Below are 19691 nucleotides of genomic sequence, written 5' to 3' on the forward strand. Positions count from 1 at the left end.
CTCTGCCCAGGCTCCATTCAAAAGATATGTTGAATTCTCCCAGGATCTAAGAACGTGACCTCACTTAGAAACACAGGTGCTCCTCCTTATGGAGTCAAACATGATAAACCCATTCCAAGCTGAAAACATCGTAAGTTGAAAATGCCCATTACTCTATGATTGGCCAATAGAAATGCAAATTAAGACCACACTGAGATTCCATCTCACTCCAGTCAGAATGGCAATCATCAAGAACACAAGTAACAATAAATGTTGGCAAGAATGTGGGGGGAAAGGTTCACTCACACACTGCTGATGGGACTGCAAATACAGCCATTCTGGAAAACAGTATGGAGAGTCCTCAGAAAACTTGGAATGGAACCACTATTTGACCCAGTTATCCCACTCCTTGGTGTATACCCAAAGGACTTAAAATTAGCATACTACAGTGATGTGGCCACATCAATGTTTATAGCAGCTCAATTCACAATAGCTAAACCATGAAACCAACCTAGGTGCCCTTCAACAGATGAACGGATAAAGAAACTGTGGTATATCTACACAATGGAATATTACTCAGCCATAAAGAAGAACGAAATGATGGCATTTGCTGATAAATGGATGGAACTGGAAACTATCATGCTAAGTGAAATAAGCCAATCCCAAAGAACCAAAGGCCAAATAGTCTCATATGTGGATGCTAACACACAATGGCGGAGGGAGAAGATGAGAAGTTCATTGGATTAGACAAAAAAGAATGAAGGGAAGGGGGGGGGATGAGAATAGGAAAGACAGTAGAATGAATCGGTCATAACTGTCCTATGTTCATATATGAACACAGACCAGTGAAATCCACATAATGTACAACCACAAGAATTGGATCCTAATTAGAAAATGTTATACTCCATGTACATATAATATGCCAAGATACACTGTCATGTATATATAAAAAGAATAAAGTTTAAAAACACATACACACACAAAAAAGAAATGCATTACTCCCCTAACCTTCTGAACCGCACCTACCTTAAATGCACTCAGGACACTCCCATTAGCCTATGGCAAAATCATCCCAAGCCTATTTTATAAAAGTGTTGAATATCTCATGTAGTGTATTGAATGCCTGCTTCCCAAAAATGCAGGCCACACAGTCAACTGCCGTGTGGGTTATTTCCCCTTCTGATCACGTGGCTGACTAGGAGGATGGCTCACTGCCACAGCCCAGGATTTCCAGAGAGGATCATCCTGCATATCGACAGCCCAGGCACAGATCAAAATTCAAAATACACAGCACGGTTTATCCCAAATGCGTATCATTTGGGCAACAGGATAAAGCTGAAAAAATTGTCAATCAAACCAATGCTAAGTTGGGAAAATTCTGTGGTTCTTCCCAGAGGTGATCAAGTTTAAATTCCGTCATCAGGGTGAACTCTACTCCAATCTGACAGCTGTCCTTATAAAAGGGGGAATTATGGACCTAGAGACACTGCTAGAGGGAAGATGAGTGAAGACCCAGACAGAAGCCAAGTACAAGCCAAGGAATGCCTGAGGCTACCGGAAGCCAGGGGAGAGACTGGAACAGATTCTCCAGCACAGCCAGCAGACAGACCTGACTCTGCTCACCCACTCTGCAGTGCCTGAATGTCAAGTCCATCAGGCCAGGAAGATCCTCGTTGATTTATTCCTAGATTAATCCCCACAACCTCCAAGCTAAGACCTTCTGGTCAATTCCTTCTGCAATCAGACGTCTGCTCACTAATCCCCACCTGGAATACAGCCCATTACGCTCACCCCGATTCCCTCTTCCATCCAAATCTTGGACATTCTTTAAGTTCTAACTTTAGTCCTTCTTCCTCAATAACATTGTTTTCTCTCTCTTCTCTGAACCTCCGGCTGAGGGTGTAGTTCGGTGGTAGAGCACTTGCCCAGCATGCAGAAGGCCCTGGGTTCAACTCCAGTGCCACAAAAATAAATAAAGTCTTCTCTGAACCACCATTGTATTTATTGTCCGGATCCCATAAATTGACATGCGATCATGCCTGGTTCACAGAATTCCCTGTTGTTTTTTTTTTTGTGTAATATGCTTGGATCTAGAGTTGAATTTTAAATGACCAATCTCTATTGGAAACCTCTTTTCTGGACACCTTTCTAGATTTGTTTTCACATGGTACAGCCTTTCATCTAGAGCTTCCCACAATTCTGGTATTATTATTGACCTTTTTTATTCCTGTAGTGCTGGGGATGGAACCCAGGGTCTCACGTATGTGAAGCATTGAGCTACATCCCAGTCCCAGGTATTGTTTTAATATGTCATTCAACCAGATGTTACTGAGCACTTGGTCTACTGAGAAGGACATTACTGGAAAAGTCACTCAACTTCTTCAAGGCTTAGTTTTCCCACCTCTAAAATGTTACCTCTAAGAGTCACTGCAAAGATAAGATGGAGCCGTGCGTAGTAGCTCACACCTGTAATCCCAGTGACATGGGAGGCTGAAGCAGGAGGATCACAAATTCAAGGCCCGCCTCAGCAAGTTAGCAAGGCCCTGTCTCAAAATAAAAATATAAAGGGCTTAGGGGGCTGGGTTGCCACTCAGTGGTACAGCGCTCGCCTGGGACACGTGAGGTATTCGGTTCCATCCTCAGCACCACATAAAAATAAAATAAAGGTATTATATTAACCTACAACTAATATATATATATATATATATATATATATATATATATATATATATGGTCTGGGATATAGCTCAATGGTAAAGCACCCCTGGGTTAGATACCCAGTACAAAAAGAAAAAAAAAAAAAGATGGAGTGATTTATGTCTTGGTTTTGCCTTGTTTTGTTTGTACTGTGCATCAAACACAAGGCCTCGTGCTATGCAAGTGCCGTACCTCTGAGCTTCACCCCCAGCCCTGTAATAATTTATGTGAAAGTGATTTTGATTTTGAGGTGCTGGGCAACCAAACTCCGGGCCTCAGGGCCTTGAAAAAGCTAGGCAAGGGGCTGGGGATGTGGCTCAAGCGGTAGCGCGCTCGCCTGGCATGCGTGCGGCCCGGGTTCGATCCTCAGCACCACATACCAACAAAGATGTTGTGTCCGCCGAGAACTAAAAAATAAATATTAAAAAAAAATTCTCTCTCTCTCACTCTCTCTCCTCTCTCACTCTCTCTTAAAAAAAAAAAAAAAAGAAAGAAAGAAAGAAAGAAAGAAAAAGCTAGGCAAGCCCTTTATCACTGAGTCACACCCCCACCTTTTGAAAAAGTCCTTTTTTAAAGGTAAAGGTTTTCTCAACTGTGGGATTAAATCATTGCTATGATCTCAGTGCCGAGTAAGCTCAGCTCGTTAGCTCCCATGCTGAAGGAATTATGGGCTTGAACCCAGTGAGCTCGCTCCTCCCGATTCATGCCACAGGGACCAATAAATTTCATGACTAATAAAGAATGGTAGTAGGGATGGAGAGAATGGCAGGGCACATCCTGGTGGGTCAACAGGGTTACCTGCATAAATAAAAGACAGATAGCACACTGTCACTTCAGTGCACCTAAGGCATGCAGTATCCCAGGCTCTCAGAAGAAATGATTGACGGTTCCCAATACAACCCGTGCTGGGCCATAAATCCACAAGGTAATACATGACGCCTAAGTCAAGAGTTTAATGTTTGTTTTAAATTGAATTCTACTGATTTTAAGACTAAAAACTAACCACAAATTGCTGAATGTGAATTGGCAAGTCTGATTTAGAATCTTGATAGATTTCATCCCAGGAGCATTTCAAACCAGGGAAGAACCCACTGACCTTGTAGTCAACTTCAAATAAAGGTGAACTACAGTAGTATACAGAGTCAGTATGCTTGGTAAGGATTCACATCCAGAAACCACCAAACTACCCCTAAAAACCAGCCATATGACTGTGAGTTAAATGTTTCTATTTTAAAGTGATGAAAAAAAGTTTTTTTCTTTTATATCATCTTTGTTATTTGTTCCATAAACTAGAATCTGAGCAACAATTTTTAATGAATTAAGAAGTGAACATTTTTAAATTGTGGACACCAAACACAGTGCACATATTAAGACAGTAAATACTGTAGCAGTCTTGTATAAATTCCCAAGGCTGGGCCCTGGATCTCCCGGGATATGGGCAGGAGGTCTGGATGTCTCTTTCCCTCCCTCTGGTCTACCTGGGAACTCTTTTTTTTTTTTTTTCCTTTTTAATTTTTAGTTGTAGATGGGCACAATACCTTCATTTTATTTATTTATGTGGTGAGGATTGAACCTGGTGCCCCACATATGAAAGGCAAGTGCTTTACCACTGAGTTACAACCCCAGCCCAATCCGTGAACTCTTGTCCCCCTTGATCAACCATCAACAGAGACTGGCTGAATGGTTGAATAAAGAAGGTTAAAGACTAAACTATCTCAGCAGCTGGGGAAGCTCAGGCAGGAGGATCACAAGTTCAAAGTCAGTCTCAGCAATTTAGTGAGGCCCTAAGCAATTTAGTAAGACTCTGTCTCAAAATAAAACATAATAAAAAAAAAATGTCTGGGGATGTGGCTTAGTGATAAAGTGCCTCTGGGTTCATCCCTGGTACCAACACACACAAAAAAGACTAAATCATACTCACAGAGATGGAAAGACCTGGCAGCACCTCAGTGAACACATTTATCCACAAGACTTCATGAAAAAGAAATGGGTTAGGAAAAAAATATTTAGGAAAAGAAATAATTTGGTCCTATCTAGATTGAGTTTTAGCACAGAGGATCCCATGTGGAATAAGCCCCAAGCATGCCAAGAATATTTTGTACTGCATTACAAATGCAAACCAGCTCCCAAGCAGATGGAATTCAGAATTTTATAGCCCATAAATCTGTCTTCCTCTTATCACAGAAACTGCTTTAACGATTCAAAGCAAATTCTTAATAATTTCCTATTCTCGATGTTTAAAGCCTCTTTAGAAAGTAATATGAATTTGAGGGCTGGGGGGAGGGATTCACAAAGCCCTGGATTCAATCTCCCATCACCAAAAGAGAAAGAGAGAGAGGGAGAGAGAGAGAAATACAAGTAGGATCTGTAATAGGTACTTATTAAAAATTCAGAACCTTTGTTTAAGCAAAACAATTTATTTGTACTACCAGAAAAATCCTTACAGAGGAAATCCCTGAAAAATCCAATATTTTGTCTTTTATCTTTTAATGAAACTGTATTAAAGGTGAATAAGATAGCCAAGTGGCGCAGGTCTGCAATCCCAGCTACTGGGGAGGCTGAGCCAGGACAATCAAGAGTTCAAGGTCAACCCTGGCAATTTAGCAAGATCCTGTCTCAATTAAAAAAGGGCTGGGGATGTAGCTCAGTTAAACCTCCAGCAACACCCCCCCCTTAATTAATTAAATAATTAAAATTAATAACACTTATTTCTTATGCTGATGCAGAGACATGAGAATAAATGTCACAAGAAAAAAAAACCAGCACTCTGCACAGGGCCCACCCACACCTCACTTCCTTCCACCTTCTTCCCTTTCCAGCCTCCTAGACCTACCCCCACACCCCCACCCAGGGCTGGGAATTGAACCAGGGCACTGGCGAGCTAAGCATGTGCTCTACTTCTGAGCAACACCCCCAGCCCCTACTAGATCTTCTCATGTTGTTTGGGTGGGTGGCTTGGCAGCTCTGAGTGGCTTTGAGCCTTCAGGCATCAATTACTTTGTACTGTGCATTTCCGGAAGGAGACTTTGGGGACGGGAAAGGGACAAAGGATGAAGGACCCTTGAAGGGTAATTGCTACTTGATGTCAGAAAATAAGGAAAAACAGCAAAAGACTGCATTGGGCCTCGGCTCATCCCTCTTCCAAGCAAATGGCACCCTGTCACTTCATTGTCCCCTGACTGTGTGCCAGCCTCATGATCGGGGCAAAAGAGAGCGTTTATCATTTAAGCTCATTTGTTAGCCCAAGCGTGTGCTGTAACAGATGGACAAAGCATCGTTCTTATAAAAAAAGAGGAACAGCTTTGTGAAAGAGAATTCTGCTTAATAGTGGCAGAAATCTGGAGACCACATTCTGTAACCGTTTGCTAAATTTGGTTTTGATCGCTAGCTTTGTTACTGGCAGAGTTAGAGGAGAAAAACAGGATTGGGGGATTTTTTTGGTTTGTTTTGGTTTAGTTTTGGTTGTTTATTTTATTTTATTTTTGCGTCACTGGGGATTGACCCCAGGGGTGCTCTACTTCTGAACAACATCCCCAGCACTTTTGTATTTTTTATTTTGAGACTGGGTCTTGCTAAATTGCTGAGGCTAGCCTTAAACTTGGGATAGTCCTGCCTCAACCTTCCAAGTCACTGGGATTATAGGCATGTGCCACCACACTGATTTAGACACTCTGTTTTTTGTTTCTTCGTATGTAGCAACCTGTATGCTAATATCCAGAATACCCTCTGGGAAATCTTACAGATTGAGTGTAAAACTCCAGCCAGCCACACTTAGTTTTTCTCCCTTATAACTTCATCCTTAAAATCAAAGCTGTAAATCATCAAGAACACAAGCAACAATAAAGGTTGGTGAGGATGTGTGGAAAAAGGTACTCTCGTACATTGCTGCTGGGACCGAAAATTGGTGCAACCACTCTGGAAAGCAGTACGGAGATTCTTCAGAAAACTTGGAATGGAACCACCATTTGACCCAGTCATCCCATTCCTAGGTTTATACTTAAAGGACTTAAAATCAGCCTACTACAGTGACACAGCAACATCAATGTTTATAGCAGCTCAATTCACAATAGCTAAACTATGGAACAAACCTAGGCGCCCCTCAACAGATGAATGGATAAAGAAAATGTGGTATATGGTCTGGGGTTGTAGCTCAGTGGTGGAGCACTTGCCTAGCATCTGTGAGGCACTGGGTTCAATCCTCAACACCGCATATAAATAAATAAAATAAAGGTCCATCAATGACTAAAATATTTTTTTAAATGTGATATATATATATATATATATATATATATATATATACACACACACACACACACACACACAATGGAATATTACTCAGCTACAAAGAAGAATGAAATTATGGTATTTGCTGGTAAAGGGTTTGGAATTGGAGAATATTATGCTAATCGAAAAAAGCCAAAGAACCAAAGACTGAATGTTGTCTCTGATATGCGGGTGCTAATTCACAATGGTGGAGGGGAGAATAGAGGTATTTTGGACTAGACAGAGGGGAGGAAAAGGAGGGGAGGGGGGATGGGAGTCGAACATTATTACCCTATGTGTATATAGGATTACATGACCTGTGTAACTACATCATGTACAACCAGGCGAATGAGAAGTTAGAGCCCATTCTTGTATGATGTGTCAGAATGCATTCTACTGTCATGTATAACTAATTAGAATAGATTTTTAAAAAATCAAAGCTGTAACTTAAAGCTACAGAGCACTGCTCATCTCAGCCATTAGAGTCACACGCAGGGTAAAGTCCTGGATGAGCTGTGGTTAAATTCTAGGTTAGAGCAGGAAGTACTAAGTACCTGGCTAGGACCTGAGTAAGAACATGGGTGATGAGGATGATTGAAGCTTGCAAGCAGAGGAAGGGAAGGTGTCAGAGTATTGAGGGTGACATGGGTGTGGAGGTTCATGAGGAAGGAGTTTCGTGTCCTGCAGCCTTCAGCCCACTTGAGGACCCTTTATCCCACTTTTTTGTGGGTGACCTTCTTGACCATGCTACATAAGAGGACACACAAAACAGATACTTACACTGCATAAGAGACTCACTTTTACAACTTCTTTAACTAACATATGATTATGTGGCATTATTAAGTGAATCCAATGCACGGAGTGGGTGGAGGAAGCCCTGGGCAAATTCTGAACAATTAAGGGGAGCCAGATGTCCCAAGTTGAGAAGGAGATCATTCACACACAAAACCAAACAGATTATTACACACCGATAGCCTTTGCTACTGCTCAGGCAAATTGTACTGCCCATCTGGAATTTAAAAAAAAAAAGTTTCTGCCCCCCCAGCTAACCCCTAGTTCACTATTTTAATCATCACTAAGGCAGACGGCCCAGCTTCAAAAGCTAGACGTGAATCCTCCATTGTGTCCAATAAGCCAGGACGTACAGGCAAGCAAACAAGATGCAAATCCCATTCCATGTGGCTAAAGCCTTTTATATCTTTAAGCAAAGGCCCAGAAAACTTACTCTCTTTGGTGGTTTTTATAATACAGCTTCAACACCATTGTAGACTGTGCGACACTCATTTAAATAAATCGCATGTAGCCAGCAAGACAGCTCTTTGTTTAGTCTGAGACTGTTTTCATGATTAAAGAGACCTGATCTCATCCTCGTAATTAATGCAAAGCTCAAGGATATCTATCATTTACCCTGCAGCAATGCTCCCATTATGGGGCATTTTGGAGCTGCCCACGGTCACTGTTGAAGTGGCTGGTAGCTGGGGAAGGAACACCCTGGGAGTAGAGTCATGCATCAACGGGAGTCTCCAGGGTGAGCAGCAAATGCCACCTCATTCAGGTCATGTTGAATGAGCCAAGAAGACCCTTTATACCCACCCAAGAAAGCTAATCTCAGAACAAGGCAACCATCTTCATTCTCTCAGAAAGTGTGCCTGAACTACTGAAGAGGTTCTGGATGTGATTTCCCAGTTTCTCATGAGAAAAGACTTTTGAAGACATGAACGGGTAGGGAGAAGGATGCTCACTCACTAAGGTCTAATGGCTCCAGAAAGACTTGAAATGTCTTCAGGGTACGCTCTGCCTTCTGAATTATTGTACTCTCCAGATCATCAAGCAGGGGATTGGAAATATATTTGCTGCATAAATCCTTGTTGGTTGACAGGCTGGGGTTATGGGCTTGAAAAACATCTTTCCTTCTTTCTACCAAGTTGGTCAGCACAACTAAAATAAAACTGGTTCTAGGGTCTGGGGTGTGGAGCTCAGTGGCAGAATACCTGCTTAGCATGCACAGGGCCCGGGGTTCCATCCCCAGCACCAACCAACAAACCATCCAAGAGTTGTTCTAATTTTTCGCTTTTGGGGTCTTATATCAGATTTCTCTTTGCAGAGATCTGAATCTGAGACACTTTCCATTTTGTTTGATTCTGAAAGTCATCCCTGAAGGTCAGTAATGTTATTCTTGATTTCAATGGGAGATAAGCAGGTTGGGAAATTTTATGCCTGTCTTGATATTTTAGTTTAAATCATTTAAACTGGAAAAAAAAAATCCCTGAAAAGGCGTCTGTTCTGAAACCTGGAGAACACTTCCACTAAGGAGATGGTGATTTATAAGGCTAATCACCTCCTTGGACTCCCGCTGCCTCCAGTAAAGTCAGGCAAATTGTACTGCCAATCTGGAATTACGGTTCCAAAAGTCAGCACATCTTAGCTTGGTTCATTTCTAAAGTGTCATAAGTTAACAATGATGCTGACAGGGACAGTGTTTTTGCTTGACCAACCACAGGGACACTTTTTTCTTTTTTTCTCCAGTTCTAGGGATGAAACCCAGGCCTCCTCACACATTCAAGACAAGTGCTGTACCACTGAACAGTACTCCTAGCCCTGGGACACATTCAAATCATCCAGGGCCAGCCCATCCACAGAAAACAAATTGCCTATAGACATACAGTATGTTATAAAATGGGAAAATATTGAAAATTCTAGAGAGAGCATATTTCTATTCGAGGATTAAGATGAGATTCGAAGGCAGCACGTACAAAAAGAATGCTTTTCAGTAGAAAGGAATCATTATGAGTAGAATAAAACATTTGCCAACATGAGTCAGTTTCTAGCTGGGTATGGTGGCACATGCTTGTAATCCCAGCTGCTCAGGAGGCTGAGATGGGAGGATACCAAGTTTAAGGCCAGGCTCAGCAACTCAGCGAGACTGTGTCTCAAAAGAAAAAATAAAGCGGGTTGTGGATGTAGCTCAGTGATAGAGCACTCCTTTGTTCAATCCCCAGTATCACCAAAAACAACAACAACAAAAACCCTTCAGTTTCTGAGGTTGAATTTACACCAAACCATCAAAAATTACATATAAGCTGAGTGGCAAGGAAAGAGTAACTCAGTGTCACTAGATTTAGCGCCGCCAAGTTTAATTTTCTCTCTACCTATTTATTGAAAAATTGTACTTTGTCAACTGTCTTAACTCTAAGACCAAATACTATCCATATCATGAGACATACATTTTCTTTGAGAGAAAAGAATATATTAAACTCACAGATGATTTGTAGGGATTCTTTCAGACTTGCCAACTAGCAAGTCAGTTTTAAAATCTAATATAGAAGAACCTAAAAAATACAGTAGTCCCTTGGTATCTCAGGGGAATGGGTTTCTCTGGCACCCCCACCCCTGTGGACATCAAAATCTGTGGCTGAGTCTCTCATATAAAATGGTACAGTTTACATATAACCTATGCATATCCTGCTATATAATTTAAATCATATCTAGATTCCTTATAATGCCTAACACAATGTCAAATGCTATATAAATAGTTGTTAAACCATATTGTTTAGGAAAGAGGGACAAGGGAAAATAAAAGTACATGTCCAGTACAGGCAAGCAACCACTATGTGCCAGCAATGACATCTTTTTTTTGATCCCTAGTTATTTGAATCCCAGGATGTGGAAGCTGCAGAATTAGGGCACCAACTATAATATTGATGACAGAGTTAGATAGGACCTCAGCCTTTGCCTCAAGGCTTTTCAAACAGCATTCTCAGTGGGGCATCCCAAGCAGACATCCTGAAACGATTTTCCCCAGAAAAATCAAAAGGAAAAAATGTTCCTTCCTATCTTCATCATTAGCAATAGCATTCAAAGCAATTCACCAGCCCTTGCCAGTATGCATACACTTTTAGTGCTCGAATACATTCAAGCTAACATTGTCTTTCAGATATTTATACCCCAAGATGGGATTTAGTGTAAACCAAAGCAGTACCATTTATTGTGGGGTGATGAGAAAAAGAGAACACTACGGTAATATTATCTTTCCAGGATTTGGGGATTCCAGGATATCATTTTCAAAGCTTCTTTGGGTGCTGCTATATTATCCAACTCAGTTATCTCCATTGAATGGGGTCACGCAAAAGCTCAGGAAAGGACGCACGAATGGGTCACTCCTGATCCACAAGGTAACTATCCAGCTTCTTTCTAGAATAGTCAATGGACAGAAATTCAAAGGAAAGAATGCAACTCAAGAGCAGACCAAAGAAGAGATCACGAGATGTTAATTCTTATGCAGACTCTAAGCCATTTATGTTTAGTATCTTATAAGAAGTTCCTCTGCTTGTACTTCAGGTAAGAAGTAGAAATAACCAGCTGACCAGACAATCAAGAAGCCATGCGATGGAATTTCCAGGGGAATCTAATAAACATAGAATATTCCATGAAAATAAAGGCAGGGATTGGAAAAATGTTCTCAGATAATTACTGATAAGGGATTTAAAAAAAAAAAACAAACCATAATAATGAAAGGTGATGGTATGCTAACATCCCATGATCCAAAAATAGCATGGTAGGGACTTAAATGGGATCCTATAGTACAGGGTTGAAAGAAGTGGGAAGCTGTTGGGAAAAGAATGTGCTGATAGTGGTGCAGTGAGATCTGGTGTGACCCTCCGGTCCCCACCCCAGAGCATGACCAGATTATCTCTCCTAGAAGACATTCCATTAGTGTAGATGACCTTGCCCATCTCAGCCAAACCCATGAGTATCCTAAGGAAGAAGGGAGGTGCAGGTTTTAAAAAACTGATCCTTAATCACTATATGAGAGTAAATTTGAAGGGGAAGGAAATGTAACATGCGTCATCAAAAGTTCCACCAAACACTTTATGTCTTTGGTGTCGGTTGTCAAAGCACTCCAGATCATTCTTGCTCTTTTTGTTTCCTGAGTTAAAGGGCAGGTACTAGTTCTGCCAAGGATGAAATCAAGTGGAAATCTGAGACTAGAGGTCAAATAGAACAGGGAGGTACTGACCCCACCGCAGTACCGCCTCCCACCCCTGGTAAAGGAATCTGGAAATACAAGTTGCCTTGCAACAAGTCCATAACTATATTCTAAAATTACAGATGAAAAATTTAATCTCCATTTTTAGAAGAAAATAGGTTAAAATCTGTTTCATGAAAAAAGCATAGCTATGCAGACTGCCACATGAACCACCTTTCATGCACACCCTAGGAGCTGACCTAATCTAATGTTGGACCTCCAAAACTCTAAAATTAAAATGTTTTTAAAAATTAACTATTTAAGGGCTGGGGTTGTAGTTCAGAGGTAGAGCGTTTGCCTAGCAAACGTGAGGGACTGGGTTCGATCCTCAGCACCACATAAAAAAATAAATAAATAAAATAAAGGTAGCCTGTCCATCTACAACTAAAAATATTTCTTTTTAAATTAGATATTTAAAAAGCGTTTGGGTGGGAGGGGAGGGGAGGGGGGATAGTAGAGGATAGGAAAGGCAACAGAATACAACAGATACTAGTATGGCATTAAGTAAAAACGTGGATGTGTAACGATGGGATTCTGCAATCTGTATACGGGGTAAAAATGGGAGTTCATAACCCACTTGAATCAAATGTATGAAATATGATACGTCAAGAGCTATGTAATGTTTTGAACAACTAACAATTAAAATTAAAAAATTTAAAAATAAACTATTAAAAAAAAAGCGTTTGGGGGTTGGGGGAGTAGGCTAGTGGTTCAGATCTTGCCCTAACACGGTAAGGTCCTGTGTTCAATCCCCAACACAATCAATCAATCAATCAATCAATAAAATAAAGTTTGGATCTAAGCTGTCTATTCCATAAATTAAATTTGGTGGTTTACAGGGGGGTGTAGAGGAAATTATTAGCTCTATGAAGTTGGATCTCAGGTGGGAATCCATATGGGGTTCATAAGGTGGGAATGGATATGGGGTTCATCAAACGCTTTGGATCTGATAGGTATCAGGTGAGACAAGCCTCCCTCCCCACCCCCAACCTTTTATCTAGTTTGTCAGCAGCGTGCGGTTTTCATCATGGGACAAGTATTTCCAGAATAAATACATCAATCAAAAGAAGTGCTGCAAGCCCTCAAAAATGAACATCTTCCTCCTTAATAAAACCACAACCATTTGGCCAGAGAATGAGTAGAGGCTAATAGGAAGGGAATCTAATGGAATTTTCCCTTTTAAAAAACGACCAAAAAATGTTGTAAAATAAACAGAAAAAGAGAAAGAAGCCCGTCTTTTCAAGATCATTACAACTACTGCCTTAAGATTGCAGAATATCTTGAATATCTTTTTTTTTTCTTTCCCCAAGGCAAAATGACTTTAAAAGCTTTACACACACACACACCCGCCCCCCTCCCAAGTCTGGAACCGCCGAGGGTCGGGGTCGGGGGGGACGGCGGGGCCTGGCAGCGGGCAAGGTCAGGCTCAGCGCTTCCGCAGCCCCCGCCGCGCTCCAGCTGCACGGTCCTGGCGGCCCCTGGGCACCGCGGCGAGGATCCGGAAATGGATTCCGGGCAGCCTTCCCGCACACCTCGGTCCACCCCGACCTGGCCAGAGCCCAGCGCTCCAGGTGGCCGCCGCGCGCTGCGGCCCGAGCTGCCACTTACTGCGAGACCCGGGCTGGCTCCGCGGAGGAAACGCGCGCGGGAAGGGGACCCCGCCACTGCTCCGGCGCCGCTGCGCCCCCAGCCAGAGCCCTGGTCGGCTGGCTCACGACATCAGGCGGCGGGCGGGCGACCCAGGCGGCGGCGCCAGCTCCTCTCCGCCTCCTTCCCTCCCCCGCAGCCGCACTCCTGCAGCCCGATTTTTGTCTGAAGGTCAAACCGCTTTATCGCCTGACGTTGGCGGAGCCAGCGGCCCGAGTAGTAAAAGCACGCACGAGGGGGAAAGTCTGCCTCCCGGCTGGGCTCCGAAGGACCTGCGCTCGGGGTCCCCGGTTCCAGATGGCTCCCGGGCTGGTCACTTCCATTCTGTGCTCAGTCCCAGGGCAGCCAGACATCTGCTTTCCATAAACCTCGAGGCGGAGGCAGATCCCGGATTATAGGTGGCCGGGATCGCACAGCTGATCCCGCACCGGGAGGCCGAGACAGACACGCAGTGGGTGCCCAACTCCAGAAGGATCTCTCCGTCCCATGACTAAAGGCTCCTGCGCCAATCGCCGGCCAGGGGGGCTGGAAAACCGGGTTGGCTCGGTTTTCAGGTCTACTCCTCCTCGGTCCTGTAAACAAGAATGCAAACACTGTCCCTTCAGGGGAAGTGACTTCAATTGGATGGGGCCTGGACCGCTGAAAAGGGCCGGCCTCCTTTATGGGACAGCTCATTATTAAAAACAAACGTGACCAAATATAAAAGGAAAAAAAAATCTGGTTTTTATTCCAACAAACAAGTCAGCTATGATACAATCAGCACTGGAAATAGTGAGATATCACCGTCTCTCCGGGATTTATTTTTTAACTCAGTGAATTAGTCCTTCCACACTGAGGAGTGCCTTAGGAGTGAAAGTTGGACAAAGCACCAAGTCTCTACTCCCAAGCGCCTTACAGTCTAGTGGGGCGGGGGCGGGGTACATGGGGGATACCTAAAATTACTGTGATAGAAATGCGTGACTAGTGGGTGAGAAAGAGATTTTAAATCACACGGAAAACCAAGAACGGCCTCCCAGAGCAGGCTGGCTTTGAGTTTTGAAGACTGAACAGGTTTGTAGAACAAAGAGAAAGGGCTGTGGGAGGCAGGAGCTGGTGAGAGATCCAGTTACTGATGGTGACAAAGAGTGAGATCCCCAGGAGCTTGTTTGCTAAGCCAGGGGATATGAACTTTCTCTGAAAGTCAGGGGAACTCTCCGAGGGATTTCCGCAGGGCAAGTAAGTGACCAGATTGGATGTGTTTGAGAAAGATTATTTCAGAAGGGATATCAAAGGAGGCCAACCTAAGAAGGGAGTGGGAGTGGAGCTCTGTAGATGGAAAAGACTCCAAAAGAGAAAGAGAACTTTTTTTTTTTTTTTTTTTTTTTTTTTTAGGGTTTGATGCCTACAGGGAGGGGAGCACCCATAACAAAGTACCACCTTGGCTTAAACAGAAACTTATTGCCTCACAGTTCTGGATGCTGGAAGTTTGAAATTAAGGATCTCTTCCAGGCCTCTCCCCTAGGTTCTTTTAGTTCCTTGGCTCATGGCAATGTAACTCCTCCAATCTTCACATGGGGTTTTCCCTGCACCCTTGTATCCAAATTTCCCTTTTCTAAGAACACCAGTCACTTGGATTAGGGACCCACCTGCTGCAGAATGGCTTCATTTGAACTAATTGCATCTGCCCTTCCAGTTACTATGACAAAATACCTGAAATAATCAGCTTATTAAAAGGAAAGTTTTATTTGGGCTCATGTTCTGGAGATTTCAGGACACAGTCACTTGGCCCTGTTGCTTTGGGCCTGTAGCAGCACACTACATCATGCATGGTGAAAGAGGCCTGTTCATTTTGTGGTGACCGAGAAGCAAAGAAACAATTCTACCCATAAAATTCACCCAGTGTGAACTGATTGACATGAGGATGGAGATGAGAAGAAATATCAGCTGTAAGTAAATAGGCAAAGAGAGTTGCTCTGAAAGGAAACAGAAAATTAGAAAGTACAAGAGGGGCTGGGTATAGTGGCGCACACCTGTAATCCCAGAGGCTCAGGAGGCTGAGGCAGGAGGATCAAGAGTTCAAAGCCAGCCTCAGCAAAAGCAAGGCGTTAAGCAACTCAGTGAAACCCTGTCTTGATACAAAATAGGGATGGGGATGTGGCTCGGTAGTTGAGAGCCCCTCAGTTCAATTCCCACTACCAAAAAAAGAAAGAAAGAAAGTACAAGAGGGGCTGAGTGTGATGGTGCATACTTGTAATCCAAGCTACTTGGGAGGTTGAGGCAGGAGGATCTCAAGTTCAAGGCCAGCCTGGGCAACTTAGTGAGACCCTGTCTCAAAATAAGAAAGGACTGGGGTGCACGTCAGTGGTAGAGTATCCCTAGGTTCAATCCCCAGTGAGGATGGGGGTAGGAAGAAAGGAAGGTGACCAACAATCAGGGAAGTAGAAGTGAAATGTTTAAGAAAGGAGTGATTAATATTGTCCAAAGCTTAGAAGGTCAGACAAGATAATGTTTTTCTAACATTCTGAGAAACTGCCAGACAATTTTCCAAATCTGCACCATGTGGGAGTTACAGATTTTTTTTTAATTGAATCCAGGGACACTTAATCACTGAGCCACATCCCCAGCTCTTTTTTATATTTTATCTAGAGACAGCGTCTTGCTAAGTTGCTTAGGATCTTGCTAAATTGCTGAGGCTGGCTTTGAACTTGTGATCCTCCTGCCCAGATTATTTTTTTAAAAAAATTTAATTAATTTATTTATTTATTCTAATTTGTTATGCATAACAGCAGAATACATTTAATTCATAGTGCACAAATGAAGCACAATTGGGCATTTCATTGTGGTTTTGATTTCCCTAATGATGAATAATGTTAAGTATCTTTCTCTTGCTTATTGACCATTTGTGCACCTTTGTAGAAATGTCTCTTGAAATCCTTTGCCCACTTTTCAAATTTTATTTTTAAAATTGTGGTTATAGGGCTGGGGATGTGGCTCAAGCGGTAGCGCGCTCGCCTGGTGTGCGTGCGGCCCGGGTTCGATCCTCAGCACCACATACCAACAAAGATGTTGTGTCCGCCAAGAACTAAAAAATAAATATTAAAAAAATTCTCTCTCTCTCTCTCTCTCTCTCTCTCTCTCTCTCTCTCTCTCCCTCTCTCCTCTCTCACTCTCTCTTTAAAAATAAAAAATAAAAAATAAATAAAATTGTGGTTATATATCCCTACCATAAAATTTATCATTTTGAGAAGTTTTACGTGTCCAGTTCAATCCCATTGAGTAGATTCACATTGCTGAACAACCAACATTCTTTGCCCATTTTTACATTGTCTTTTCATATTTCTCTTTTGTGGTTTGAAATTGTGCTATTCTGGATACAAGTCCCTAATCAGATATTTGATTTGCAAATATTTTCCCTCATTCTTGGGGGCGGCCTTTTACTTTTTGGTTGGTATCCTAATATTCTCTAATAAATTCCTTTAATTCTCATACCAACAAGAATAATTTCTATCATCAGTAGCTAAGAATGCTGGCAGATGCACTGGGGTCTGTTAAATAACATCCTTTTATATTGTTTTCTATCACCTATCTTATATCTTCTATCCAAACTTGCCACTGTACTTTTATTTTTTCTTAAAGTTTTTTCCATGCTATCCAAACATACTATCCGAACTATCTCGAACTATTCCGAATCCCAGCCACATTGTGTATTTCCTGGGCACAGACGCACAGCATCAATGGCTGCCATTAATACAGCTATAAGCATAACTTCCAGCAGCCTTCCATTTATTTTTATTTTTATCACAGTCATGTGGGATCTTACAAATGCATCAACGCCCTAGTTAATCCTTTGGCTTTGCAAAAACTTGGAACACAAAAATTGTATGTTTGATGGAACTAAATCTTGTGCTATTTTCCTTTTTTTTTTTTTTTTTGGTACTGGGGGTTGAACTTAGAGGCACTTGACATTGAGCCACATCCCCAGCCCTATTTTATATTTTATTTAGAGATGGGGTTTCAGTGAATTGCTAAGTGCCTTACTTTTGCTGAGGCTTAGTGATCCTCCTGCCTCAGCCTCCCCAGCCACTGGAATTATAGGCATGTGCCGCCTCACCAAGCTCTTGTGCTATTTTTCCTTCTTGTGCTGGGAATCGAAAACACACAGCCTCATACATACTAGGCGATAGCTCTACCACTGAGCTACACTCCAGGCCCCTCCCCCACTTCTTGAGACAGGGATTTATGTTGCTCTGACTAGTTGAAAATTCCTGGGCTCAAGTGATTTTCCTGCCTCAGCTGTGTCTGGCTCCTTAATTTAATTTTTTTATCCTAAAATAATATTTAAGAGAGTTATTGATTCTTAACTTTTCTCTCAATGGCCTCATTTGAAGGAGTAGAACCTGACATTGGATTTTGGGACTAATCTCTAGTGTCCATTTTGTGACTGGAAGGATGGAGTTTTTTGGGGATCTAATTTTTAGGAGCTTCCGAAATGGTGAAAAGAGGGAGGATATCCTAGATAAAGACTTCAGGACCCAGGAAGGAGCTACGATGTATTATTTGAAATATCACAAGTGTAAAGTGAAATCCTTTCCTGGTAGGTTTTTCAGGTGGATTAGGCTTTGTGACCATCACTTTGTATCTTGGATCTACTCCTTCTTTGTGGTCTACTTTTTGGGGTAGAGATGGGTACTGGGGATTGAACCCAGGGGCACTTAACCACTAAGCCACATCTCCAGCCCTTTTTAAATTTTTTTAAAATTTAGAAATAGGATCTTACTGAGTTGCTTAGGGCCTTGCTAAATTGCTGAGGCTGGCTTTGAACTTGTGATCACCTGCCTCAGCCTCCTGAGCTGGGACTACATGTGTGCACCAATGAGCCTGGCTTGTGGGCTACTTTTAATCTCACCTCCTTGTTCCTATACCTGCATAGCAATCTATAGTTTTATATTAGGGATTAACAGAAAGATGCCTTTATAAAATAGCTGGAAAAGAGCCCGTATTTGTACAGCCACAAAACCAGCCTGTGTTGACTGAGCACACAGGTTATGCACACCACCACCCTGGCACAAAGGGAACCGAAGTACCTTTCCTATAATAAGCAGTTGGATGACTAATGGGGGCGAGGGTCAACACAAACACAATTAACTCTAAGCCTCTCCATAAAAGAGGCACTAAAAGCCATTTTGAGGATTCAAAGGAAGGAGAAACACATTTTTAAAAAATTATGTTTTTGACGTGCAGGGATGGAGCCCCAGAGTCTCATGCATGCTAAAAAATGCTCTACCATTAAACCACATCCTAGCCCCAAACTTTTTTCTTTAGTAGTAGAAAAGGCTTCTTGGAGAAGGTAGGAAAGGAGAAGTGTGGTGCACAAAGGAACCATGACCTGTTGCCACATTGGAGGAAAAGCCTGGTGGTGTGAGACTTGTCGATCCCACACTTGCCCAACATACATAATCATCCAGATTGCCCAGGACTGTGAGTCACTAAAACGCTCCTTTTAGGTGCTGGTTTGAGAACCTAACTTCTTTCTATGTACTAAGATTAAACTCCATGGTATTCAGTGGCTCCCTCAATTCTACCTAAGCTGTGCTCCCTTGGTTTTGTGATCTCTGCCCCTTCTGAGCCTGGTGTGGCCTCTTCTTCATCTCCCCCAGTCCACATGCTGCCCACCTTTGATTATGGAGCTCAGCTGGTGGCCCTTGACCCACTGTTTCACTGACAGCACTTCCAGCCTCTGGGTGCTCTGGCTTTTTTGTGTATGCAACTCATCTCATGACTCTGCCTACTCCTCGAGGAGCCTAGGGCTTCTTAACATCTGGATTCCTGTCATGAAGTTAGTATCAATTCAAAATTGTTTTATAAATTGCTATAGTTAGGATAAATGTCCCCCAAAGGCTCAAGTGCTAAAAAGCTTGATCCCCAGATTTGCACTACCTGCAGGAGATGGAACCCTTAGGAGGCAGGGCCTACTGGGAGGTCCTCAGATCATGGGGGCCACGCTATTGAAGGGGATGGTGGGACCCCACCCCTTCCTCTTCCTCTTTTCACTTCCAGCCATGAGGTCAGCAGGTTTGCCCTGCAACACACTCCCACCATG

General features: G+C 42.6%; 1 protein-coding gene across 4 annotated transcripts in view; it reads right to left on the bottom strand.

Annotated features, from left to right (window-relative positions):
• TRIM2 (tripartite motif containing 2) overlaps positions 1 to 14057 on the bottom strand; it is a 109013-nt gene extending 94956 nt beyond the window's left edge. For 2 of the 4 annotated variants that reach the window (XM_081303628.1, XM_081303627.1), the window contains exon 1: positions 13846 to 14057. In XM_081303628.1, the coding sequence (XP_081159754.1) occupies positions 13846 to 13965 (120 nt within the window). In that variant the 5' untranslated portion in view covers positions 13966 to 14057. Of the gene's footprint in view, positions 1 to 13573 lie in introns of all 4 variants that reach the window. The other 2 variants (XM_081303632.1, XM_081303631.1) reach the window with 2 other exon arrangements.
• Between the last annotated feature and the right edge of the window lie 5634 nt (positions 14058 to 19691).

Source organism: Spermophilus citellus, assembly GCF_964194105.1.
Source record: "Spermophilus citellus genome assembly, chromosome: 8".
NCBI classification, from domain to species: Eukaryota; Metazoa; Chordata; class Mammalia; order Rodentia; family Sciuridae; genus Spermophilus; species Spermophilus citellus.